Raw genomic sequence first — 24286 nt, forward strand, 5'->3', positions numbered from 1 at the left:
TATTAAATTCTTTATAATTGTTAAATTTAAATAAGTAAATAACAACGAGCTCTTTATTGCCATAATTATAAATACCTTTTTATTTTTTAAAAAATTACAAATATTTCTTAAAATAAATGATATCAATACCCCTTGTGATAGCCCATTATAAAAATATTTGATTAGACAATCGTTAATTTCACAAAATACGAATAACTCCGACAAGAGAGCTTTCTGTACCTTTACCTTTAAATAACCTACCACACTTTGATGAGATTGGAAGTTTAAATCTTGAATATTTCATCCGATTTAATCTACACATGATTGGCCACAAATTTGTAAGGAACCAAAATCAGGGGATTGCCTCCATTCACGAGGGTTTAATAGTCATTCAACAACAGATGGATCCGGGTTCTTTGCTGCTAAAATACTCACTACCATTACCATAAAATGGTATTTCTATAAATACCTCATCATCAATTTATATTCCATTTTTAGCAAATTTCCTATTTACCCTCTTTACCTTTTTATAGATTTTAATTGGGTAAAATTTATTTTAGTTCCCGACATTTCTCGTGTAAAGCCAAAATGTGGCGCAGACAAAACCTTTGCTTCATTCACTGACAACTCAGGAAGTTACCATTTTTAATTAATTTTAAGGGTAAGTTGCAATTAATTCTCATAAGATTTTTTAAAAAATATAAATAAAATTATAATTACTAATCCACAACGATATTTTGGTCAATTTATCACAAAAAATGAATAGAATCCTAACAAAGACTAACGGATTGAGCTAGTTATTGGACAAGCGTTAAAATTAATAAGGTATTTGTAAAGTTCCAAATAACAAAGAATATTTATAATTATATCAAAAAAAACTCGTTGTAATTTACCGTTAATCTAACGAGTATCATCTGCAACCAACTCAAAACAATAAAAAGAAAAATAAAAATGAGGAAAATAAAACGATATTAAAATATAATTTCATCGGAGGATGAGTGGGTAGCATTGGCTTTGTAAAGATTTTCAAACAGCTACATACTTTTAGGCATTATTTTTAGCATGCCAAAGTTAGGTACCACTTGATTGCTATTTATTGTAAATAATAATTATGATACTAATATTTAATTATATTATGTATATGTGTACTTATACTAGCTGATTAATATAATTAAATAATAAAATACAATAACTTTTTTTAAAAATATAACATAATTATAAATATCATTCTAATTTTAATATTCGTCTAACAATCAACCCATTTCGTTTTTTTTTTTGTTGGACTGAAATTGTCTAGCAAATTGCGACCATTACTTTTGTTAGTGGTATGACTGTATGTCACATGGGCACATATAGAGCTCATGTAAGACCGCACACAGATTTTGGCATAATACCATGGGACAGCCTCGTAATGTTCAAAGGTAATTTGAATAGTAATTTAAGAATGATCTTTGCATTCAACCTCCGTTTCAATGCTTTACATGATGATATTCTAAGTGAAAATGGGTAGTAATTCGCGGTAGAGGACGTGGTCGTCACCCCAATTATTATGAAATTCTGATTTCTAATTCTTTTCTATAAGTTTATACTATTTATTAAGGTTTCAAATTTTAATAATTATATGATGGAGGTAAGCATTCTACTTTGTTATATATAAATTCCAAAATATACTCTACCTAGTAAAGCGTCTTAATATATATATTTTTTATCCCGTATGATAAAATGTGTTGCATTTTTGGTCCCACGTTTACTGGCTTAGCAATTTAGTCTAATAGGGTAAATATTGTAGCATTTTTGGACCAATAGGATAAAGTTTGGTCCCTAGTATATAAAGTCGTGGCACATTTGATCCCATAAAATATAAAGTTGTAAATAAAGTCGTGGCACATTTTGTCCCATAAGATATAAAGTTGTTTATGTTCTATGGGATCAAATATGTCAAATGCTATTTTATGGGACCAAAAATGCTACAATATTTATCCTATGAGACTAAATATGCTAAGTTTATAAACTATAGCACCAAAAGTGTAACATTATATTATATAGGACTAAGAGTGTAATTTTTGCTGGAATAAGACAATGCGGCTGCGGGACTGAAGTAAAATATATAATAACTAGTGGCTGGGAATAGATTAAACTACCCTGGCATATACTTATTTCGTTTATCGATAATCATCTTTTTAATTAATTAATTATATAAATAGTTTTCTACTTATGTACATTTAAAACTAATTTATTTTATCAATCACTTATTTTATATATATATATATTTATAAATTTTATTAATTGAATAAATATATAGAAGCTAAAATTATGCATTCAATTAGTAATAGAAAATAACTCAAATGCTCATACACGCATCCACAAATATGAAATGCCAATATATCCCCTCAATTAAATTAGAAAGGAGATTGTCCCTCCAAAATTTGGGACACATGCCAATACAGACAAAAGAAAATTGATAATTAGATTTAATTATATAAATATTTTATATTCTTTGCAAAATTATAAATAGTTGGGGTAAGTTTTTAATTCTAAATGGGTGTCAATATAAAACATAATTATAAATTTAAGGAATTTTTTTGTAATTAATTCTACAAATAGCATAGAGTATTGTGTAATTAGTTAAACTTAAACTCGTGTTTTGATATAATTTATCCAGAGAAAAATAGAAAAAATATATATCTAATAATTTTAAAATGTATTATATTCACCCTGTAATTAAATTTAAATTACAAAAGGAGGAAAATATTTTCGACTTCCTCCGTAACAAAGAATTAATATTAATCACACAATAAATGTATTATATTTATGATACAATTAATTTAAATTGGATGAAATCTAAAATTTTCCTAATTAAGGATCAAAACCTAGAAGCTGCGGACCCACCCTCAACAATGGTCCAATCGTATTGGGCAGAAATTTCCTAGCAAAAAGGTTACACATATTAGTCTTGTTTCCATTATACATGCACTCCGACCCGAACCGAATTTGATTCAACAACTCCACTCTCACGTCGATCCACCCGAATTTCCTAGGGTGCGGTCCGCCCCGTGACCAGTCAACCCAGGTAACAGTCCGGTTCGAGTTCATCTCCGGGTAAAGAATGTTCGCCAACGTCGGCAAGTAGTGCTCGTCGTTGTAGCAAGGCGGGTGGCAGAATTCACGAAAGACCGGGTAATATTTCTGGTCGGAGACGACTTTCAGGGCCAGATCGCGGTGGAGCTCGAACCACTGGGAGCCTTTCCGCCACTGCTCGATGGTGATGGTGGGCCACATTTGGCGGTTGTACCGGCCGCGGCCGGGTTTACGGGGGTCGTCGAATGAGCCGAGGAAGCTGTGGTTTGTTCGCATGAGGTAGTCGTAGACTGTGGTGAAGTTGAAGAGTGGGATGCATGAATCTGAAAGGAGGACGAAGCGCTGGTTGGATGGATCAAGCAGTGCATTGCCGAGAAGTCTTCTTTCTGCGTCGATCATTGACATTGTGCCCCAATACACCGGCTGCATAGGAAGAAAAGATCAGATATGGTATGTAAGGAATGATTGTGATTGTGATTCAGATGGAAGTTGGGATACAGAATCAATAACAATAGTAGGATTTATGAGGTTTTCAGAATATTAAATTTTTACTCGAATTAGGCTTATCCAATCAAATAATCACAAAATAAATATAATATATTTGTTATGTCATTAGTTCCTCTCTCTTAATTATATATCAATCCCACAGTAAATATACTACACTTATTATATAATTAATTTAAATTCAATCAAATGCAATTTTAATTAAACTTTTGCTAATGATCGTGAGATTATATCTCAAAATTTGAAGTTATGGTCCCAGTTTAGATCCTCTACTTAAAATTTGATATTTTATTTTGTATTCGAAGTTCAGTATATACATGCTGTGAGAAATTTTAGTTTAAATTGAGTTTGGTCGAACTTAAACGAATTATTTGGCAAATATACGTGTATAGAACAAAAATATTTTTTAAATATATAAGTGAAACAAGTTTTATACACGTGTATTTGTAATAAATAAAGTATATATAAAATGAAAAAAAAAAAACAGTTTTAAATAGAGATTAATGTAGAATGACTAACATTGGAATTCAATTATAATTCAGACATTATTATAAATACAAGTTTTTGTGATTTGATTTAGGCAATTATAAACATTCACTCACCTGACTAGGAATTCTTCTGCCGTAAAACGCAGAATCCGGAGGCACTGAATCATTGTAGGAAGGATGAGGATGGACATAAACGGAGTACATCCCTTCATGCCCCTTGAAAAACCTGTCCCAAAATGGAGAAAGCGGCAATGGCCCGGGCGTCAAGAACATGAACGCCACCTTCTGCTGCTTTCCAGGGACGTCTTGATCAATCCCTGGAACCTTTGATGCTCTCATTAGCAACTCATCGTCACTCATGTTGTGCATGAGGCCCAATGTCTGATTATTCCCCATAGAAACGTCAATGATCATGTAATTCGATGTTCCATTTGCTAATGCTGTCTGAGGTGGAGGCGGAGGGGGTGCTTGTGGTGGTGGTGGAGGTGGCGGCACCGGAGGTGATTGCGAAGTTTGGTTAAGTGGGAGTGAAGGTTTTGATGTGGAAGGGGGAACGAAAAACGGGAGGGATGGGAAGGTGAAAGGAAAGGTATTGAGACATAGGGTGGATACGACACCAATTGATATACCTAAGATGAGAAGAAACAAATGAAATAAACGATCGGAGAGCTTAAGATTCATGTTGGAAAACTAGGTAGTTAATTGGTCTATCTACTTGGCATACGAGGCCGAATCCCATTTATATTTTCTCATGCAGTGCATGAATAGACGCTTGGAACGTAGGTTTTGGGAGTTTCCATGTAATAATTTCTCGTGTCCTCTTTGTCTACACTTCACTTCATATCAATTCCAGCCCAAAAGTCAAACAGGTGAAGTTCAATAAATAGACAAACAAAATACAAAATAGTGTTGGTGGGGTGGGATCTGATGATGAATTATTGAAGTTGACTGTGATACCATGGTCTAAATTTGTTTGCTATATTAATTAGTCAACGAACAATTACGTAACTGAAGGGTTTACTCAAATTGTCATCGTTGCCGGGCTCTAGTCATGAGTTCGTTTTTTGCGCAATAATTAATATATTTTTAGGGGGAAGTTTTGTTCGGATCCGACTTGGTTAAATCTGAATCACTTACATGGTAAATGTAATACACTTGTCATATGATTGGTGTATGATTTAGAAATAAACTTAGCTCTGTGATTGGATTGGTTCGACCAAACCAAATTCGGGTAAGAATTTTCATATTTGTAGTGCCATAAATGAAAAATACTACTACTAATTACTAACCTACCACTACTTACTTGACAATTTACTTTTCTTTTTTAAATAAAATTCGATTCGTTACTACATCATTCATTACATTCAAACTCAAAATACCGATTCAATACATCAATATTTTTAAATCAACAAATATATTTCAAGTAAATAAAAAAAATGACATTGCTATGAAGAAGTAGACTATATACCCACCTTCGTCGAATTCAAACTCATAACCTCTTGATTGGAGGTTGACGAGTTAACTAAATATATTACGTTTTATTAAGTTAGATCAAGTGGCTTGCAAGAATAAATAGTGATTAGTCACTGATACAATACCCACAATAGATTTTTAAGACAACATTCGAACGAGAGTTTTACATTCATTACCGTTCATACAAAATAATTATAAAAAAAGTAATCAAAGATCGATGTCGAATTTAATTGATGAAGTTGAGTGTATGTAACTATAAATATGTTCAAGTTCTATAACACTATTACATGGCAATTGCCTAATTAAGACGTTTTGAGGACGAAACATTTGGCAGCATATTAATTAATCAAATGTCCCTAAATCCTATGAAAGTCAAATGCGCCGAAAAATACGTACGAGGCTCAAATTTAGGAAAGTTGCCATTAATACACTCTACGTCTAAACTGGCTGGTCCACTGCTATTCTTGTCTTATCCGGTACTAATTTGAGGGAAAAAATTCTAATTAAAATTAAATTTGATCGGATTTGAATTAATTATATAATATGTATAATGTACTTATTTTGTGTTGATGTATAATTTAAAAAAAAAGAATCAATCGCATAACAAGTATACCATATTTATTCTGTAACTGGTCTAGTTCAATTAAATTTGATTTGAATAAAAAAATTTCCTCAGTTCAAGTCCCACGAATATGAGACATAGGGTGGATATGACACCAATTGATCCACAAATCCTATAATGTTATCCCATGCTAATGTATATAGACCGGAAGATATTAAAACATAAATTAAGTTATTTTTTTTAAATTGTACATTAATCACAAAATAAATTTATTATACCCATCGTATAATTGACTTAAATTCAATCAAATCTGATTTAAATTAGAATTTTTCAAAGCATATCGTTAGGGGAGAATTTTCAGAGGCTAAAGCGCGTTGAAAGGTTGTAATTAAGTTTGTCTGGCAAGCTACTGAAAAGTCGTGGAGGGAGTTAGATCTTCCTATGCTCATTTTGTTACATGATTGGTCAATTTGTGTAGGTTATAAGCTAAACGCATTGCTTGCTACATGCTACACTCCATGTTTGCACATTGAGTATATAGATGAATAATCAATAAGAGAAAAATGTAATTTACCCCATGCGATATGATAAATGAGCAAAGAAAAATTCTGTAAAAAATAAAATTGTAAATTACCTTTTATTTAAACTATTGATAGGTGAGTAATTTATTTCATTTTTTGAAATATGAGGGATAATTTGCTATTTTTTTTTTTCACAGAGGGTATTTGCTCATTTTAAAGTCTTTAATTTTTAAAAAATAAGGTATTATTTATCCAGTATATTATGTGCACTGAATATAGTATTTAATTACAGAACCACTTGCTCATGTTTGGATGGATTCTAATTTCATTAAGTTCGACTCGGAGTATAATTTCCGGTTAGATGACCACAACGTTTGGACTTACAAAAATTTAGATGTTATTTTTTTTTTTTTTAGTGAAAGGGTTACAATTATATTATTTATTTCAATCATCAACAATTAATAAAATTATCAACATCTTTACTTATGGGATGATTGCAATGTTCTCTCCTGAAATTTGATAGTAATTATACATACACTCCTGTAATTTGAGAAATTACATTTAGTATTCATAATATTTATTTACGTCTAACAAATACATCCAATCAGTTAGTTTAAATTTACTTAATTTTAATGTAATTATATGATCCGACATTATTAGTATATGAAAATTTTACTGTAACTGTCAATTACCATAGCTCACGTATTGATGGCATTGAAACCCTAATTTTAGGGTGATGGGGCTCAGCTTAACTTCAAACACTAATTAAATATTGTAAATCTATGTGAGTTTGTCTCAATCCACAGAGTTAAGGCCCCGAAATTATGAGATATTGCGACCAAATTTTATTACATTATGGCAATAAAATAATTTTGCCACACTATCGACTAATTTGTCCAAACCTAGTAAACACATATCAGTAATAGTCATACATATAATAAATAGGAAATTGAAACTAATAGATAATTTACAAACAAGTCAATTATCTACTTGATGGGTATAACCCTAATTTTATCTTAAAAAACTTTTTTGTCCTTGAAGTTGTTCAAAGTTGCAACTCTACCCGAAGGATCTGCGTCTTTTTTATGGGTTCAGGTCGCTACTTGGGTCGGGACCCGCAACTCATCCCAATGATCCAACACACGTAGCGGACAACTATTGGCCAGTCGAACCTCCTCATGCACTATAAATACTTCATAGTCAGTGTATTTATAGGAAAACATTAATTATGCTCAACACTATACTTCAGGTCGCTTAAGCTCGCTTGTCCCTAAGCGACTTACTTATTAACGATCTCGATAACAAATATTGACTTAAGTGTCGGAGGGTTTTGATTGGAGGCTATTTCAACAAGCCTAACGATCTGTTTCTTTTTTCTCATAGCCCTTAATATTTGTTTTGGAGAGATAACGAGTTCGAACAATCTAAAGGATTATCCATCTGTATAGGGAGATAGTGTGAATTTTGACCCAAATCACAATTAATCCAAAAAACAATTTCAAATACAATATTTGAGGTATTTATCCCATATCCTAAAATAAACATGCCCTAAAAGTTTGAATTTTGGTGACACATTGGAACTGGGTATCATCCTCCTGTGAGAAAATAATTTTTTTTTCTTTGTTTTAAAAAAATTAAAATTAGTAAGCAGGGCCTGCCTTTAAAGCACCCGCAGCGCAATTAGAAATCGCCTTATTCAAATCCTCGTGAAGAAATGGAGAAAAGAAGGTGAATTGAAGAGACTGGGAATGGGAAGAGAAGCGGAGGACGAAGCAGACGAAAGGAGAGAAGCGGCGATTGCATCTGTGGCCGCTTTACGCCCCAATTTCAAGCCCAAAAGTCGCCTCACTGAGGCCCAGCTCTCCAAATTTCAGGTTTCCCCCTGCAAATTTGTTGCTTCCCTTCAGAGTCATTGTTAATTGTTCACTTTTGTATGTATTGATCAAAAGAACATAAACCCTAATACCAGAGATTTGGTGAGAAATTTTGGTTCGTTTGGACTCTATGGACTCGTTTTATGCGGCATAAACTTATTCCTTTTATATTTTCATTTTATTTTGTGTGTTTATTGGTTCTTGGTAAATGAGTTTTACTGATTGTCTTGCACTTGGTTTGTATATATACATATATATATATATATATATACGTGGAAATCATGGTTTTGCGTTAGGGGAGTAGGGGCTCTCACTATGTTGGTTTGTGTTTGTTTAGAAAACAATGCAGCTGAGAAATAGAGTTCTTAGTTATGGTTTAGTTACATTTGAATCTAGTTGAATTGCCGACCCCTTACAAATATGAGATGAAACTGAGCTGAATTCAGTTGAGTTGGGCTCATCTTGTCTAATTATTGTTCTTTATCTTGTTTTTGGTTTGTGTTCTGGAAAATGGTTGGTGATCTGATGATTCTTGTTGGTTAAAGAAAACAATATTGTTTCTGAAAGTCTGTATCTTTTTAATGTTTCTTAGGAACTGCACAGGAGGCGTTTGCAAATCAAAGCCAAATCTAAAGTACATAAAAGAGATAAAGGTGCATAGCAATTTTAACTTGAGTATTGTTTCTTTGCAAGAATTTGAAGATTGTTGGAAATCTGCAGGTTCTGGTGGTGGGGAAGGCAAGTTGCAGAAGACGGCTATTGAAGGCCGTAGCAAGTCACAGAAGATGGCTATTGAAGACCGTAACAATGAGGACCAAGAACCAAGTAAACCCATTGAAGATGCTAGCAGTGTTCCAATGCCGAATAACAGAGTGGCGGAAACCTCTTCTATGGAAGAAGGCCGTGTAGCAGGGAACTCAGCAGCCAAAAAGCGCCAAAAGTTATACTGGGGGTATACTTGGGCTTTAACTCACATTTATTTATCTGTTCTCTATCTTCATAATATCAAAACTGGAAAACAAAGGTAGAATAAGGAAATGAAAATAAATATCTACCAGCATGTGGAGATAGGCTGGTAATTCACTGTTCTTCATCTTTCTCTATATTAAATGTTTTGTTTATCTGACTTCTTCAATTTTACTATACTTTAGGCTTGATACAAAGGAGCGATGGGAACGGAAGTCCAATATGTGAAAATATCACCAGGTCATATGATGTGAATTCTTTTCTGCTTCAGTCTCGGGGGGAAAGGAGCAGCAGATTGAGATGCTCACTGCATACATATCTTCGTCTGCTCCAAAAAGATGATATCGAACTTCACCTTTTCAATGGTTACTGTGAACCATCCGCCAGGCCGTATATTTTCCAGCTAATGGTGAAGGGAAATGTGAATACGTAAGGTAAATTTAACAGTCTTTGAGAGAAACAGTGACCAGGGTCCTGCAGCCTGTTTAGATGATTTTGCTCTATGTATAAGGTGTAGCAGCACCAGGAACATTCTCAATTCATTGCGGTTATTTCTCATTTAAGTCGGCAAGGTTTTGCTGATTAAGGATGCAGTTAGCCTCCGTCTGTAATTGACTATTGTTTACAATATGTTCTTGTGAAGTTTTTCATTTGGCACTTTTCAGTTTATTTATATTTGTCAATGAGTCGCTCAACTGAGTATTTCTATGTATGAGATTTCTGCTGAATCATTTGTATCTTTGTGGAATAGTATTGAGAGTCACAAGGGAAAATGCTCAACACTACAATGTGAAGCTCTATGTTGTTAGAATTTGTGTTTGGCAGTCTCTTCTGGTTCTGGTTACATCTCATGGCGTAACACTACCACTGTCACATTAAGACATTATTCGACTGCTGCTCAAAGTACCTTCAGATTTATATGTTGGAGGAAAAATTCCAGCTAGAGGAGCTTAAAATTGTACAATAATTTGCTTTAACTTACAATTAAAACCTTCTTGCTCAGGAGCTGACTCGTTGGTTCAGATTGCACGGGGGTACAATGTTATCTCACGCTTCATTTCTTTCAACTTACCAAACAATTTCTCCTGTCTAACTGGTGCATGGGCAAAGAACTCCCGAAGTAGGCACATTATTAAAGGATGTGTCTGGGTCCAAACAATGATTCTAAAACCCCGAGCATAGTTGATGCAAGCTGTTTACCATGCATCTACTTCTGCTAAATGCCTTTTGAGAATCAGGACCTCCTATAAAATTGATGACTGCTGCGCAAAATCCTGTGATCTGATACACGAGCATAAAGCTAAAATTCTCTGTTTTGAATTTGCAAGATCAGAGAAACTTGCCAATGTTTATTCAAAGTGTCAAGTGAAGAACTGTCCATGTAATATACATTAACCGTTCCAACACCCATATCATGGTGTCATAATGTACTCACTGAGCTCTATATAAAATAAATTTCAGAGAAAGATAGTGGGCTCAACTATCGGATCAGTAGGAAGAGTATTATCATCTGCATGCTGCCGAGGGAAAATCACACGCTACAAGACTGGTCTCAAATAGCTGGACTCAAAGCACGTTCTATTTCTTCCAAAGATCGCCCCTTTGTTTCCACAACGTTGCCAGCTATGTACATAACCGCTAGGAGACATACAGAAGCAAATCCCAGGTACACTGTACTGATTCCAAACTTATTTACAATACTCAAGAAGTAGAGGCCAATGACGAAATTGGATATCTGTTCAAGTAGGAAACATAGTTGGTGATGCGTAACAGGTAACCATGAATCAATTATAAACAGACCACATAAATAAATCATCATAATTTTTGTTCTTAGTGTGTGCATCACGTGACACAAGTATGAAAATATTTCAATATTAAAGAGTCAGACTTGAAACATGAAGTGCATAATATAATTGTCCTATCGATTCTCGTTCAGATGTGTCGAACAGGAGAAGGCTGCTAGGGGTGAGAAAAAAGGCATATTAAAGAAAAAGGCAAAAAGAATCAGAAATGAGCAGGAAACTATACGTCCTTCATGTTTTTGCTTACCCAATGCATGCCCAAAGATAAAGCTACTGCTTTTGCTCTGATTCGAGAGGCAAATATCTCTGGAAGTAGAAGAGCAGGCACAGGACCAGCACCAAGAGAAAAGGACAATACATAACTGCGTACAAAAACATGAGTATGTCTCAGAATTAAAAAAAACTAGTGGAAGTATCACCACATAGAAATACGGTGACACATGAGTTGCCAACAAACAACACTTACAGAACAGTCCCAAGAACAGCAAGTGTGCCTGAATATGGTGCCAGTGCTTTCCAAGTAAAACCCAATGAAAGTAGCAACATGGAAGCAGCCTTTACCAGAGGAAAAGAAGAAACCAACTTAAATAAAAAACTAAAAGAAGGCAAATAAATTTGGAAAACGGAAAGTGAGGGATCAAAAATGCAGCAAATTACATACTTAAGCGAAGTTCAAATGACAATCCAAATTCATGCTGATCAAATCTCTGAATGTATATGTTTCAAGTAGACTTATGGGCTAAGAGAGTGACCATTGCTTCTCACAATCCACACTCTAAATTTAGCTCGCACATTTAGCATTAGGAACCAAGCAATCCAAAAGCAGAATCGTATCGTTTTAATTTTGATAGGTGGAGCAAATGTGAATTTTATTGGCAAATACCATTCATTAAACAAATAATATCCAAGTAGTGTTGAATCTATCCGAGAAAATCATCTGAAGATAATGCTCTCTGACTAAAATCCCAGACAAAGTCAAGGCTATATTTGGAAAGACCCAACAATTGATATGAGGATCTCATTTTTTATTGAGGCTAGTATAAAGGGATGAAAGCACGGAGAAATTATTAACTCTCACAAGTAAACTATATAGATGGCATAACAATGTTAGTTGGAACTTTAATAGAATGCTTTCAGCGAGCTTTAACGATAACATAAATTTTAACAACATTTCAGAGCAATTGGAAGAGAGAAACAACCCCGTTCGATCCAAGTTTTCTTTCTACAATTCCATTAGAACCAAATGGTCAACATTATCATGATCCAACAATATACTACTCGAGTATAAGCACAGCCTCACGGGTCACAAGTAACATCAGTCATGCTTTGTTTGTGAACCTGATCATGAAGTTTTAGTAAAAGGTTCATTATAGCAGAGTCAGACAGATTAAAATTATACCATTCCAGCAAAGCTTGTAAGCAGAAGGCTTTTCCTTCCTTGCTTGTCCATCAATGAGGATGCAACAGTCGTGCCTAGAGAAAGGGCAACATCCAATGAGAAAAAATACTTGCATGATCATTAAAACCATACATTAGTTATGACCACCATTCTAAAACTAACCAAAAACATTTGCAGCCCCAACAAGAGCACTGGCTGCAACATCAGATGTAATTCCAGCGCTGCGGAAAACAGCAGTTGAATAATAAACAACAGCATTAATCCCAGCAAGCTGCTGGAACAAGAAGAGAGCTGCACCTACACTGACAACTGCAAGACGACACAAGAAGTGTTAACCCCATGCAGAATGAAAGGATCCCAAGTAAAGTATTACTACTCAGAATGCACTAATAATAAAGAAAATGCAAAAGAGACTTAGCACGTTCAATTTCATGATCCTTATGTATAGAAAATGAAGACCCACATAAGCCAATCCCATTACTTTGCTAAAGTAAATTATGCATCCTATGGCCCAGGGAATGAGTTCCGCCAACCATGTACAATCCAATATTAAAATCTTTATCATCAATGGAACAAAATGAGGGAGATGAAAATAAAATATCCAAATTGGGCAGTCAGTTTACTTCTTGGTTCCATCAAATGAGAGACAGACGGATAGTTGGGAAAGGCAGATTACAAATCCAGGTTGATTCACAGACAGATAATTAGGCAGAAAATCCTGTAACTTAAGATTCCAGGGTTTAGCTCTGCTAGTTGGTTTCTACACTATTGAAAGGAACAATGAAGTTTGCACCTAGCTTTAATTTGTTACAAATGGCTTCTCAAAGAACATTAAGCAACGTAAAGTTACTGACTCGAGGACCCCGCCTTTGATATTAGCAGCGTCAAATTTGTTTCCGAGTTTTCTTCACATTATTCTGACTAAATGCCGATCAGGTGAAAAAACAAGGTTATATAACAAATGATATACCTTTCCAGTAGCGGCTGCTAAAAAGATCAAACCAACCAGCTTCTGGTTCGGAGGAACCTCGGCTTGCTGCATCGAGATCACTCATAACTTCAGCAACTCTTTCTTTTCCAAATAGCCTTTTAATGGATACTTCAGCATCGGAAGTCCTTCCTTGCTGCAAATACAAATAATTCCTCTTTTAGCATTATGTGCCAAATCATCCTAGATTTGCAGCAAAATTGAAGTGGGAGCCTCTGAAAAATCTAAAAGTGGATGTTGCTATTAAGTCGATAATGAAACCTGATAAAGCCAACGGGGACTCTCAGGAGAAAATGCCATTCCAAGTGCCAATAAGACAGATGGAATAACTGCAATACCAAACATCGTCCTCCACCTAATACAACAGTGAGAAAGTATAAGATAAAATCAACATTTATAACGAAGATATATGTAGATACACCAAACTGATACAAAAAAATAGCCCTAGAAATAACGAAAAAATGTTATAACATAATTTGGAATAGGATGCCAAAATGGAAGGTACATGTCATCATCTCCTAGATTACACCACTGCTATCTACTTCGGCACCACTTTGAAGAAGATCTGCTAGACCAATATATTACAATTTTCTACAAACTTATGACTGCAATACCAGATGAAGACACTGAAAACAAACTCAGGATCCAGTTGCCTGCATATACAATCAGATGGCTGGAGGAGACCTCATTCTCACTATCCAACAGCTGAGCCCAATATGTAGACACTTATGGAACATTTGCATTTAATGCTTAAAACTGGTGGATACCGGGAAAAATGATAACAGTGAAACTAAGGGCAGAATACAATTAAGTTGAGCTGATATTATGATACTAAAAGCATCCATCCTCAGTTTAGCATGCAAACTTAGTGACATAGATCTCTTTAGAATTTACATACATATGGCATGTCTCATGAGCTATAACAGATGGACCACATGAAATGTTAATGTTGTCTTACTGAGATTCCCTTGGATGCCTTAGATAAGCAAAGACATTGTACTGCATAATGTAGCTTGAAAATTTCATGCCAGAAAATGTCAAAGAAAGAAAAGACCATCACTTTGATTGGTCATGAATAGTTAAGTTACAGATAAAGTGATGCCTGATTAGTTATGGTGATGTTGAAAACAAGAAGCAGCATGTAATATATTTGGTTCTTCTGAAGAAAAAAGTAAATTACCCCGACCTCAGAGTATAGAACTCAAAGGAATATCAATTGAGTTCCATTTTGCAGGAAGGAAAGATAAAGGGCTCAGTATCATGGTTCACGGCTTATTTCCATCTAGAATTTTTATTTATTTGGTCATATTTCTAAACTGAAGTCAGGTGCAATCTCCATGCTATGCAATTTCTGCAAGGAGAAATTACCACAGAGGATTCCCCGCCAAAGGCAAACCAGCTACTAATGCTGCAAGGATCCCGATGCATATAAACAGCTGATTGACAGATCCAAGTGTGCCACGAATTTCAGTAGGTGAGATCTGGTGATCAGAGTGTCAGATATACGCTAAAATCCGATAAGTAAAAGATTTAATATAAGAAATGAGAAAATTGGTACCTCAGATATGTAAAGTGGCACGATAGCAGAAGATATGCCTATTCCAATGCCAGCAAGTAACCGGCCAATTATCATTGTCTCTATGTTTTGAGCTGTGGCACTGAAATTTAAAGACAGTTTCGGCACAATCCTTCCAGTTGTAATAATGGAAAATTCACATCATTTTGTCAGAGTATATATTTACCAAAGAAATGCTCCAACTGCAAGTGGAATTGCATCCAACACAAAAGTCTTTGTTCGCCCAAATTTGTCAGCCAATGAACCCCCAGTAAATGAACCAACAGTAGCACCAGCAAGAAGTGTGCTAACAATCCAACCTACAGTAAAATCAAATGGCACAAAATTGACTCCTTCAATAAGAAGGAAGAATTATGCTAAATGACTAACAAACAGAAACTTTCACTCTAGATAAGACCCATTTTCAAATGCAGGAAAAGTTTCCCAAGAAGCAAAGCAGGCCTTTGAGAAGGGAAATTTTACCTATTAAATCCGCCTAAAGGTCCACCCTCGAGGAGAAAAAGGTGGATGAGATGGAGAGCACGGGAAATGGTCTTTCCATCACATATAGAATGAAAATGCTTTACAAGCAAAAGGAAGTGATGGGGGAAGAAACTTCAATGCCAGTGAGTGAATGATAGAAGATTAAAGGCTCAAGATATCGATCATTGCATCCCTTGTATGAGATGGATTTGTTTGTTAAGCTGAGCACAAACCTAGCACCCCTGGGACAGGGGTGAAAGTGTAAATTCCCTCACTTTTGATTGATATTCTGCTGCATTCTCTCTGGTATCCTAATATGAGGTTTTCTGAAATTGGATTGACAGGCTACATTCCAGATTGCTTTGCTATTTCATTTCTTCTTTCAATTTTCTCATACCAAATAATGCAACTAACGTCGTATTTTATCCTATTGCCTTTCAATCGCTTTCAGAAGTATCATTTGGACCCTACAAAGTGACAAGGACTTCAACCACAACTTGCCTTGCAACACGGTGTTCTCTGCAATCCCAAGATCCTTAGCAAGGTACTCTAGAGCTCCATTAACCACCCTGAATGACAGAAATTGTGGCAATAATAGATAAACAAATAAGCTTCAAAATTCTTACTAAAAAAACATATGAAACAGAACTTTGCCGAATATCAACATGTTATACACAAGACAGATGCATTTTAGCCGCAGTTCAGAAAAAGAGCAAGGAATTCACAAAAACATCGTTTTCCAAACTAAAGATAATTAGATACCTAAAGAACATACCCAAGATGATATCCAAACAGAATTGCCCCCAGACAAGCGACACCAACATATGGCAACACTGATCCAGATGATTTCACTTGGATTTTGGCAGGTGCAACTTCCTCGACATCTCCTTCTGTCACTCAACATTATAGATGCTGATTGTCATTGCAACAGAATAAATTGCTTAAAGCAGAGGTGCTTGAATAACAATATAAAACCAAAATGTAACAACAGATGCAAAAACTTGAACTAAGACTAGAAGAGATGGAGTCCACAAATATTGACAGTGATTCACTTAGAAGTGGACTTGAACCGATGGCACAAGGATTGTCAATCCACACATGAAAAATTATGGTAGATTATGCAACGTTTTCTTCTAAATGGAACGTAGTATCTAGCAAAATTCATGGTAACTGGTCAGTGAAATCTTTTTCATAATTGCCATATTGAGCTGAAAACAAGAACCAGCATAAAAATGTCAATGGCCATAGTAAAATATAAATAAAATAAAAAACAATTACACCACCAAGCATAGTTTGACAATTTATCACTGACAAACAAGCATCTGGACAGAGGTTCACAGAACACATATCCAACTAACCACGTATTCGTAAATTCACGTGCTATAAATTCTAAAAATTTCCGCTCATAGAAACTAGAATAGCAACATTAGGTCGAGCTTCAAAACCTTCAGTGAAGTAATAAAAACAGAGCTTCTGAAGAAAAAACAATGAAAATGAATCCCGAGAATACGAACCAGAAGCTTGAACTCTAACTGATCTGGCCTTGGCCGACAATCCGAACAAACCTCGAACACTCCCCCTCGTTCCCATTGAACTTGAAACAACGTTAAGTCCCCAGCAATTGTTCCTCTTTGTCATGCCAACACCGCTTGCTCCAAATGCAAAACTTGGTCTCCTCAAATCAGTCGTGCTTGGCAAAAGCCTCCGGCTCTGGAGGCCAAATCCAGATTTTGATTTGACTGCATGTACGGAAGCTTCCATTTTTCCGCTTATCTGACCCGTCAACGCTTAAAATCACACAACCAAAAGTCAACAAAAAGCAATTAGTTGAAATTAGCAGCGTAAAAAGGCAAGGTAGCGGTGCTGAGGAACTAATACCTCCGCACACGAACGACTCAATCGTAATGCGAGTAATTCAATTGCGAATTCAACATAACATCACCAGTACCGAACAAAAGTCAATATGAAATGCAATTACAAACAGAAAACATGAAGATTCACCCAAGAAAACGAAGATAACACAAAAAAAACTGCGGGAAGATTCTTACTAGAAGTGATGCCGATGCGGAGAATGCAGAATTCAGAGATTTGTGTTGTCGCTTCGGCTGTGTGTGTGCGCGTGTGTTGTGTGAGAAAAATACAAGTGGGGATTAGTATGTGAGTTGGCAGAGCTTTGGGGGGTCCGGAGATCGAGCAATGGGATGAACTGTGCGTCATCGTACTTTTGCCAACCAATTTTCTAATAACGATGTTAATCATTATCATATTGTTTCACTTTAAACTTTTGGATAATTTAGTTTGTAATATTATATGTAACATCTCTAATATATATTTCAGTCTAATAAATAAATTTATCCGTCTAACAAATAGTTTGCTCATAAGATATTTCCTTATGTATAATAAGTCAATAGTAAATCAAAAAATAAATATAATTATTTGAATTTTGACTAATAAATAATCTATTTGTTAGATAAAAAACTATCTATTAGTATTTTTTAGTATTAAATGTAATTTTTCATATAATAAAAATTTATGTTAATTATATCAAAACTTCATAAAATTATGGTATAATTACCCCCTCAACTTTTTGGTTTTACTTACGTGCTATTTGCAATAACTTTTGTGATTAGAATTAATTATAACAAAATGTTGTTGCTTAGCCAGTGCTCCAAATAGAGAACATTTCTAAAAAAAATTAAAAAGTTATAATAATTGAAGCGGTAGACTGAACAAATTGGTAGAGGGTTGCTTAAATTTTCTACTTATATCGTTTTAATTTAAGGTAAATTACAACGACCTCTCTAAGGTATGCTATAATTATGAAAATCTCCTCATTATTTGAAAAATTAACAATACCCTCGTAATTTCAACGGTCGTCTAACAATTAGCTCAATCCCGTAGGTTTCGATCCATTTTTTGTGGTGAGCTCACCAAAATACCATTATGGATTAAAAATTATTTATTTGATTTATTTTTTAATTTTTTTATGGATTAAGTGGATAATCTTTTCATAAATTTTAAATTTTTTTCATCCATTCCGTCCAATTTTTTATAAACTTTTATTTTTTTAAAAAAATAAAAAAAAATATTGTAAGGGCAAAGTTGATAGTTTCATATCCTCATCCAATGATTACATAATTTTATCAAACTTTAGGAGAGTATTTGTAATTTTTTAAATAATAAAAGGGTATTCGTAATTATTTTAAATATCATGAGAGGTCGTTGTAATTTACCTTTTAATTTAAGCAGTTCAAAATAAAAAATTATATATATAAATACTTTATTAACTTATTTTCAATAATAAAATAATCTGTGTTTATTTTAAGGGCGGTTTGAATAGCTTAAACTTTTGTTGCGAGATTAAGTTATAAAAAGAAAATGTAAGTTTAGTTGTGTTAAAAGTTTGAAGATAGAAATGAAAAGTGGAATAAAAAATTAAAGTGGAATATCAAGAAAAATAATTTAATATTTATAATTTTATTAATAAAATGTAAAAGTTTATATGAAGTTGCTTATGTTTTTCCTTTTTTATCTCCTACAGTAGGGTTGAAAAACTTGAGTTAGAAATTTAAAACCCCTAAGTTATTCCTAGGAGATCGGGGACAGCCCAACGATTTAAGTTAAAAAAATCTATATACACCGAAAACCTTATATTTTAATTTGGGTGCATGTGTAAGTTGAGAGTGCGTTATTCCTAGGGGCATGGGGGACAACTCAACGATTAGGTTAAAAAATTTTTATGAGAGGTCTCGTGTTTGAATTTAAATGTATTGAGTGTGTGCCTTATTCCTAAAGACACAAGGAACAATCAAACAGTTTAAGTTAAAGATTTAGGTTAAAAGTAAGACGAGGTTTCGTGTTAAATTCTGGGTGTATACGTAATTAAGTTGAGTTTGTGCATTAAAAAAAGAAAATCATAATCCGATACTGCTTATATTTTTTGACTTAAATTAATTTATTAAAAACACTTTTTCCATTTTAGTTTTAAGTTTTCGAAACACCCCTGTACAACACTTGTAATGTAACTGATTAATATGACTATTTTGGAAAATTATTATTCCACATTTTGTGTCAAAAAAGTATTTCAACCCAAAATGGGTGATTGTAATTTTTGGGTTCCGAATCCTACAAAGACACTAAAATTATACAATTTAAGAGAAACTATTTTAAAATCAGAAATTGCGAACCAAATTCTAACAAATTGTTATTACTATTAGACATAATCAATATTTCTGAAAAATAAAATAATAGTAATTGATTAATGTAAAAGTGTTTGTTCATTCTTATAAAATAGAATTGAGTTTTTTTTTAAAGATATAATAATCTATACTTTATTATTAAGAGAGAGAAAAAACCCTTTGTATCTCACTTTTTTAGTCTGTTATTTTGCATATTTTAAATATTTTAATACTTTTATCTAACTTCCCACAGTCATTTGGTAGGTTATTTATTTTCATGGATTTATTTTCCTTTCTAATATTATATCATTATCCTTTTTCTTTATTACCATTTTCTATAAATTTAATGATAAATGATGTCTTAGTCTAATGGTTAAGGTTGATGTCTCATAAATAAATTTGAAGTTATGGGCTTAAAATTTCACGTGATTATTTATTTCATTTTATGTGAATTATTATAATTTATTTATTTTAATTATTTATTAAATTAATCTAATTTTGATCAGATTCATGTATAAATTGAATTGATAAATTATTTATATAGATATTTTTTTAAAAAAAAGGTAGAGTTTGATAAGGGTGGCACTGGAGCTACTGGTAACAGGAGAGAGACTAGGAGTTGTTTGGATTTGGATTTTTGGGGTTAGATTGTGAGGAGTAGGATCGGAGGCAGGTGCACGTGATGTGACTTTACACGACTTTAACTTTTAAAATGCGCCACCAGAGACAGGGTATTCCCACGTCACAACGGTCCCACTGTATCACACATCTGAAACATAATCTTGGAAAATTACTCCTAGCTCCCACATCTTTTGTTTTATTAAAAAATATGAGAATTATGATGCCAATGCAATACTTGCACAAATATATATGATATAAATTTTAAAAATAATTTAAAAGTAAATCAAATAATTAATATGAACAAAAAGTGATGATAGATATCATAATTGATTAAAAATTAATATTTATATTTAAGAGTATATTTAACATTTAGAATTTGCATAATGTATTCTTATTACATATTAAGGAAGAGCACCTCTTTGACATCTCTTTTTTTGATATATTTTTTTATATTTAATTTATTTTTAAAAAAATTTCATCTAACTTCCCACCACATAATCTTTTGAAAGTTATTTTCTTTTTTTTAAATTTTTTTCATGTTTCTTTGTCACTATTTTTTTTTTATAAACTTAATGTTAACTTATTATTTTGTATATATTTTATTAAATAATAAATATTTTATTTTAAATAATATTATAAAAACTGTACACACATAGAATGTGCCACAAATTAGTAATACGATATTATTGTACTTGAAATTTGGCGTGTTTGATGAAATTAAGTCCATACAATATTTTTCCATCATGAGATACAATGGGCCTATAATTTCTATATGTTTGTTATCTCAATGGGCTTCGAGTTGGGTAGCATATTGGGCTAATTTGAAAATGGTGTAAGACTATATTAATATTTGGATGGATGGATGGATTTAGATGAGAGGAGAAGATCAGGAAGATGAGTGAAAAGGTTTGGGGCCCACAAAAGAATGATGGAAGAGAAAAATCATATATATATATATATATATATATATGGGCTGGCGTGTGGAGCTTCTAAAGTCATAATAATTATGTTTCTAATAATGCGATTTAGTTTCCATAAATGGAGAGATGCCACATCCCAAACTGGTAACACCAACTTTGGAGCCCAGAATCTGCCCAAAACATTTTAATTCCAATTGAATTTAAATTCATTATACCATAAAAATATATTTATCTTGTAATTTATTTTCAAATTAGAAATATAATCAATTATATTATAAATATATTATATTTATCTTAATTTATTTAATTTGACAAAACTTGATTTGATTTAGAATGTTTCCTTGTCTTACTCTGCCCCCCACCCTCTTTCCACTCTATCAATAGAATTACACTTTGCCCCTTTAATTATGTTTTATTTAGAATTTCTACCACGTAACTTTTGGAATAAGAAACCTTATTATTCCCCTAAAAATTAACTTATGACGCAAATCATGCTTTTGAAATGGACATTGTGTACTCCTAGAACCAAGGGGTCAAAATTAATTTTAAAACCAACTGATATGATAAATAATCGATTTCAAAACTTGAATCGATACAAAAATCACTATACACACATATAAAAATATACTATTATATTTAATGTGTGATAGATAGTAGGTTAAAAACAACAGTACGCTCAATAATTATCATTGCTGGCGACACAAAAACCACTACACATGGATGGAAAATTATGCATCCTAAGCCTAATTGGTTTATGGAAAATATAGCCTGGATCAAGTTCGGTCGAACTAAACCAATCACAGAGTAGGTGTGATGAATTTGCTATGTGATTGGTCATTTTTTCTTAATTGTACATTAATCACACAACAAGTATATTACACTTATCATATAATTGATTCAGATTTGATCAAACCAAATTTAGATTATAATTTTCTTGATTTATAGCAAAAAATTATATCAAGAATTATCATTGTCTTTTAACTAATAAAAAAAAAATGTGGGTTTGCTCTGGCGACCACCAAGAACAAGGACAGTCCCTAACGATACAGTTAATGTACTCACAAATTATTTACCTTTACAATTGGTCAGAAATAATTGAATATATATACCTGTAATAGAAAATAATGTCTTTATTAACTGATCCAACATGCATTGATGTCATCATTGCTAGCACGACAATTAATTGACCAAAAATGAGCAGCATGCACATATATGCTCATGAGCGGGGAAAAAAAATTAACTATATTGAAAAATATAGTTTAATTTAGTTGGTAAATTTACAATTTAAAGAATAGAGATTAACATGATATGCTACTTAAAATTAATATTATTCAAAATACTATTAATTACATATCTCATATTCACCCTTAATTCCTATCTCTAACAGCTAAATTTCTTTTATGTTTAAATAATAAAATGGGCAGTGAAATTATACTTTTAATTCTAAAGGATAGGAATTCAATAATTTTTAGTTCTTTGCAATTTTTAGAATGGTTACGAATTGAAAAAATTAAACACATTCAATTATATACTTTATTGGGATTTTCAAGTTCCAAAATCGAGAAAACTTAGATACATCTAATTATATATCTAAATTTCCGCTAAAAAATAGATGATAAAAAACACATACCACTTGATACAAAATGATGACAAATTAAAAATTCAATGCATTTTGACAGATCCAGAAGGAGAGGAATATACAAACAAGATGACAAGAACATGTAAGCACTCAACACAAAAAGAATAGCAGAAACTAAGATTTAAAGATCAAAAGGCTAAAGCTGAACAGACAACCCTGCAAGCAAATTCTACCTGTATTTCCCCAACCCTTCTTTAAGCATGTGGGTGTCGATTGGATTATGGAATCAAGAATTCCCAACTGACCCCATTGCTCATTTTCTTGCTTTTGTCCTCACACTCCCTTTAATTACTACCTCAATTTGGTCGAATTTAAAATATGTTTGTTAAAAAGACAAATGAGACTGGAAAGATATGATTGAACTGAGCCAGTAATCACTTCTTCTTGCTGCCATTCTTGCCGCCGGAAAATATGGTACCCAAGCCAAACAGGGTCGCCGGAGGGACGTTTAGAACTGGATTGAATTTAACCCCATTGCAGTAAGAACCGTGGCTGGTCTTCTTCAAAGGCGGCTTCTGGTGACCGCTCGACGGAGGCTGCTTCAGGGAGCTGTTTGGGGAGGAGTACTTCAGAAGATTCTGCTTCTGATTATTTGCGAGAGAGGAGCGCTTACTGCTTGCTGTGGAGCCAGTTGAATTGCTTCGTGATAAGAGCGGCAATGGGCACAACGTCCTCGCATAGCCGCTGCCGCAGTTTAAGCTGCTACTGCGCTTAAACCGCCAGAACGACGACGACGACTTCTGATTAATCTGCTTTTCTTCAGTTTCTGTGTTTGTGGCTTTTATTTCAACTGGTCTTTGAGTTCCCTGAGGCGGGAGTGGCGGCGCCGCCTCGGCGGTTCTGGGCGGGGCGAGTCTTTTCTTGATCTCAATAGGGAGGATCTTGCCGTCGAAGAAAAGCTCGTCGGCGGAGGAGGAATCTTGGTCGAAGCTCTCGCGGAAGACGCAGAAGTCGAAGTCGATGGTGGAGGAGGAAGTGGATCGAATGTATTGTTCGACGGGGACGATGTCGTAGTGGGAAAGATCGAAAGAGATCCGGGGGCTGACTACCCCCACGCGGGGGCTGTCGGGGAAGACTTCGACGGCCATTGCCCTAAACAGTTGGGGTTCTTGGCAATGGAAGCGAGGGTGTTTGCATGGAGGGTTAAACTTGACTGCAAAAAAAAGAGAGAGTAGTGTTGTTCAAGTAATAAAGAGAGTGGGTGAGGAATTCAGAACAGAGTGAGACTTTTTCAAGAGAACTTAGAATTCAAGACA

The 24286-nt window shown here is 33.9% G+C and overlaps 4 protein-coding genes across 6 annotated transcripts; 1 reads left to right on the forward strand and 3 right to left on the reverse strand.

Moving 5' to 3' along the window:
• On the reverse strand, positions 2703-4806 carry LOC105178347. Its single transcript, XM_011101813.2, has 2 exons — positions 4164-4806; positions 2703-3480 (listed from the first exon to the last, which is right to left on the reverse strand). The coding sequence occupies exons 1-2, from the start codon at positions 4728-4730 to the stop codon at positions 2836-2838; spliced, it is 1212 nt and encodes a 403-aa protein (XP_011100115.1). The 5' UTR covers positions 4731-4806; the 3' UTR covers positions 2703-2835.
• On the forward strand, positions 8229-10193 carry LOC105177930. 2 transcript variants are annotated; one of them, XM_020699076.1, is made up of 4 exons: positions 8229-8479; positions 9072-9132; positions 9218-9431; positions 9631-10193. In XM_020699076.1, the coding sequence occupies exons 1-4, from the start codon at positions 8354-8356 to the stop codon at positions 9671-9673; spliced, it is 444 nt and encodes a 147-aa protein (XP_020554735.1). In that variant the 5' UTR covers positions 8229-8353; the 3' UTR covers positions 9674-10193. The 2 variants fall into 2 exon arrangements, with proteins under 2 accessions (XP_020554735.1, XP_011099543.1); XM_011101241.2 differs by having other exon boundaries at positions 8251-8479; positions 9200-9431.
• On the reverse strand, positions 10741-17928 carry LOC105177932 (plastidic glucose transporter 4). Of its 2 annotated transcripts, none has more exons than XM_011101242.2 (14): positions 17721-17928; positions 17187-17459; positions 16448-16562; positions 16174-16241; positions 15377-15509; positions 15193-15292; positions 15003-15115; positions 13896-13989; positions 13617-13770; positions 12809-12955; positions 12647-12720; positions 11714-11802; positions 11495-11609; positions 10741-11180 (listed from the first exon to the last, which is right to left on the reverse strand). In XM_011101242.2, exons 1-14 carry the CDS (start codon positions 17887-17889, stop codon positions 10998-11000), a joined length of 1827 nt encoding a protein of 608 aa, XP_011099544.1. In that variant the 5' UTR covers positions 17890-17928; the 3' UTR covers positions 10741-10997. The 2 variants fall into 2 exon arrangements, with proteins under 2 accessions (XP_011099544.1, XP_011099545.1); XM_011101243.2 differs by lacking the exon at positions 17721-17928 and adding an exon at positions 17551-17710.
• Positions 23046-24286, reverse strand: LOC105177933. The gene has a single exon (XM_011101244.2). It carries the CDS (start codon positions 24116-24118, stop codon positions 23405-23407), a length of 714 nt encoding a protein of 237 aa, XP_011099546.1. The 5' UTR covers positions 24119-24286; the 3' UTR covers positions 23046-23404.

This window comes from Sesamum indicum, linkage group LG15, assembly GCF_000512975.1.
Source record: "Sesamum indicum cultivar Zhongzhi No. 13 linkage group LG15, S_indicum_v1.0, whole genome shotgun sequence".
NCBI lineage: Eukaryota > Viridiplantae > Streptophyta > Magnoliopsida > Lamiales > Pedaliaceae > Sesamum > Sesamum indicum.

Bases quoted from the DNA above. Each gene is read 5' to 3' on its own strand.
- LOC105178347 (XM_011101813.2), bottom strand. From the start codon at position 4,730: ATGAATCTTAAGCTCTCCGATCGTTTATTTCATTTGTTTCTTCTCATC. The intron at 3,481-4,163 runs GTGAGTGAATGT...CTTCCTATGCAG, and splicing joins GCAGAAGAATTCCTAGTCAG to CCGGTGTATTGGGGCACAAT.
- LOC105177930 (XM_011101241.2), top strand. From the start codon at position 8,354: ATGGGAAGAGAAGCGGAGGACGAAGCAGACGAAAGGAGAGAAGCGGCG. The intron at 9,133-9,199 runs GTGCATAGCAAT...GGAAATCTGCAG, and splicing joins AGTACATAAAAGAGATAAAG to GTTCTGGTGGTGGGGAAGGC. The intron at 9,432-9,630 runs GTATACTTGGGC...ACTATACTTTAG, and splicing joins CGCCAAAAGTTATACTGGGG to GCTTGATACAAAGGAGCGAT.
- LOC105177932 (XM_011101242.2), bottom strand. From the start codon at position 17,889: ATGACGCACAGTTCATCCCATTGCTCGATCTCCGGACCCCCCAAAGCT. The intron at 15,510-16,173 runs GCAAGTTGTGGT...ATTTTACTGTAG, and splicing joins AGAGAACACCGTGTTGCAAG to GTTGGATTGTTAGCACACTT. The intron at 13,990-15,002 runs GTAATTTCTCCT...CTGTTGTATTAG, and splicing joins TTGGCGGGGAATCCTCTGTG to GTGGAGGACGATGTTTGGTA.
- LOC105177933 (XM_011101244.2), bottom strand. From the start codon at position 24,118: ATGGCCGTCGAAGTCTTCCCCGACAGCCCCCGCGTGGGGGTAGTCAGC.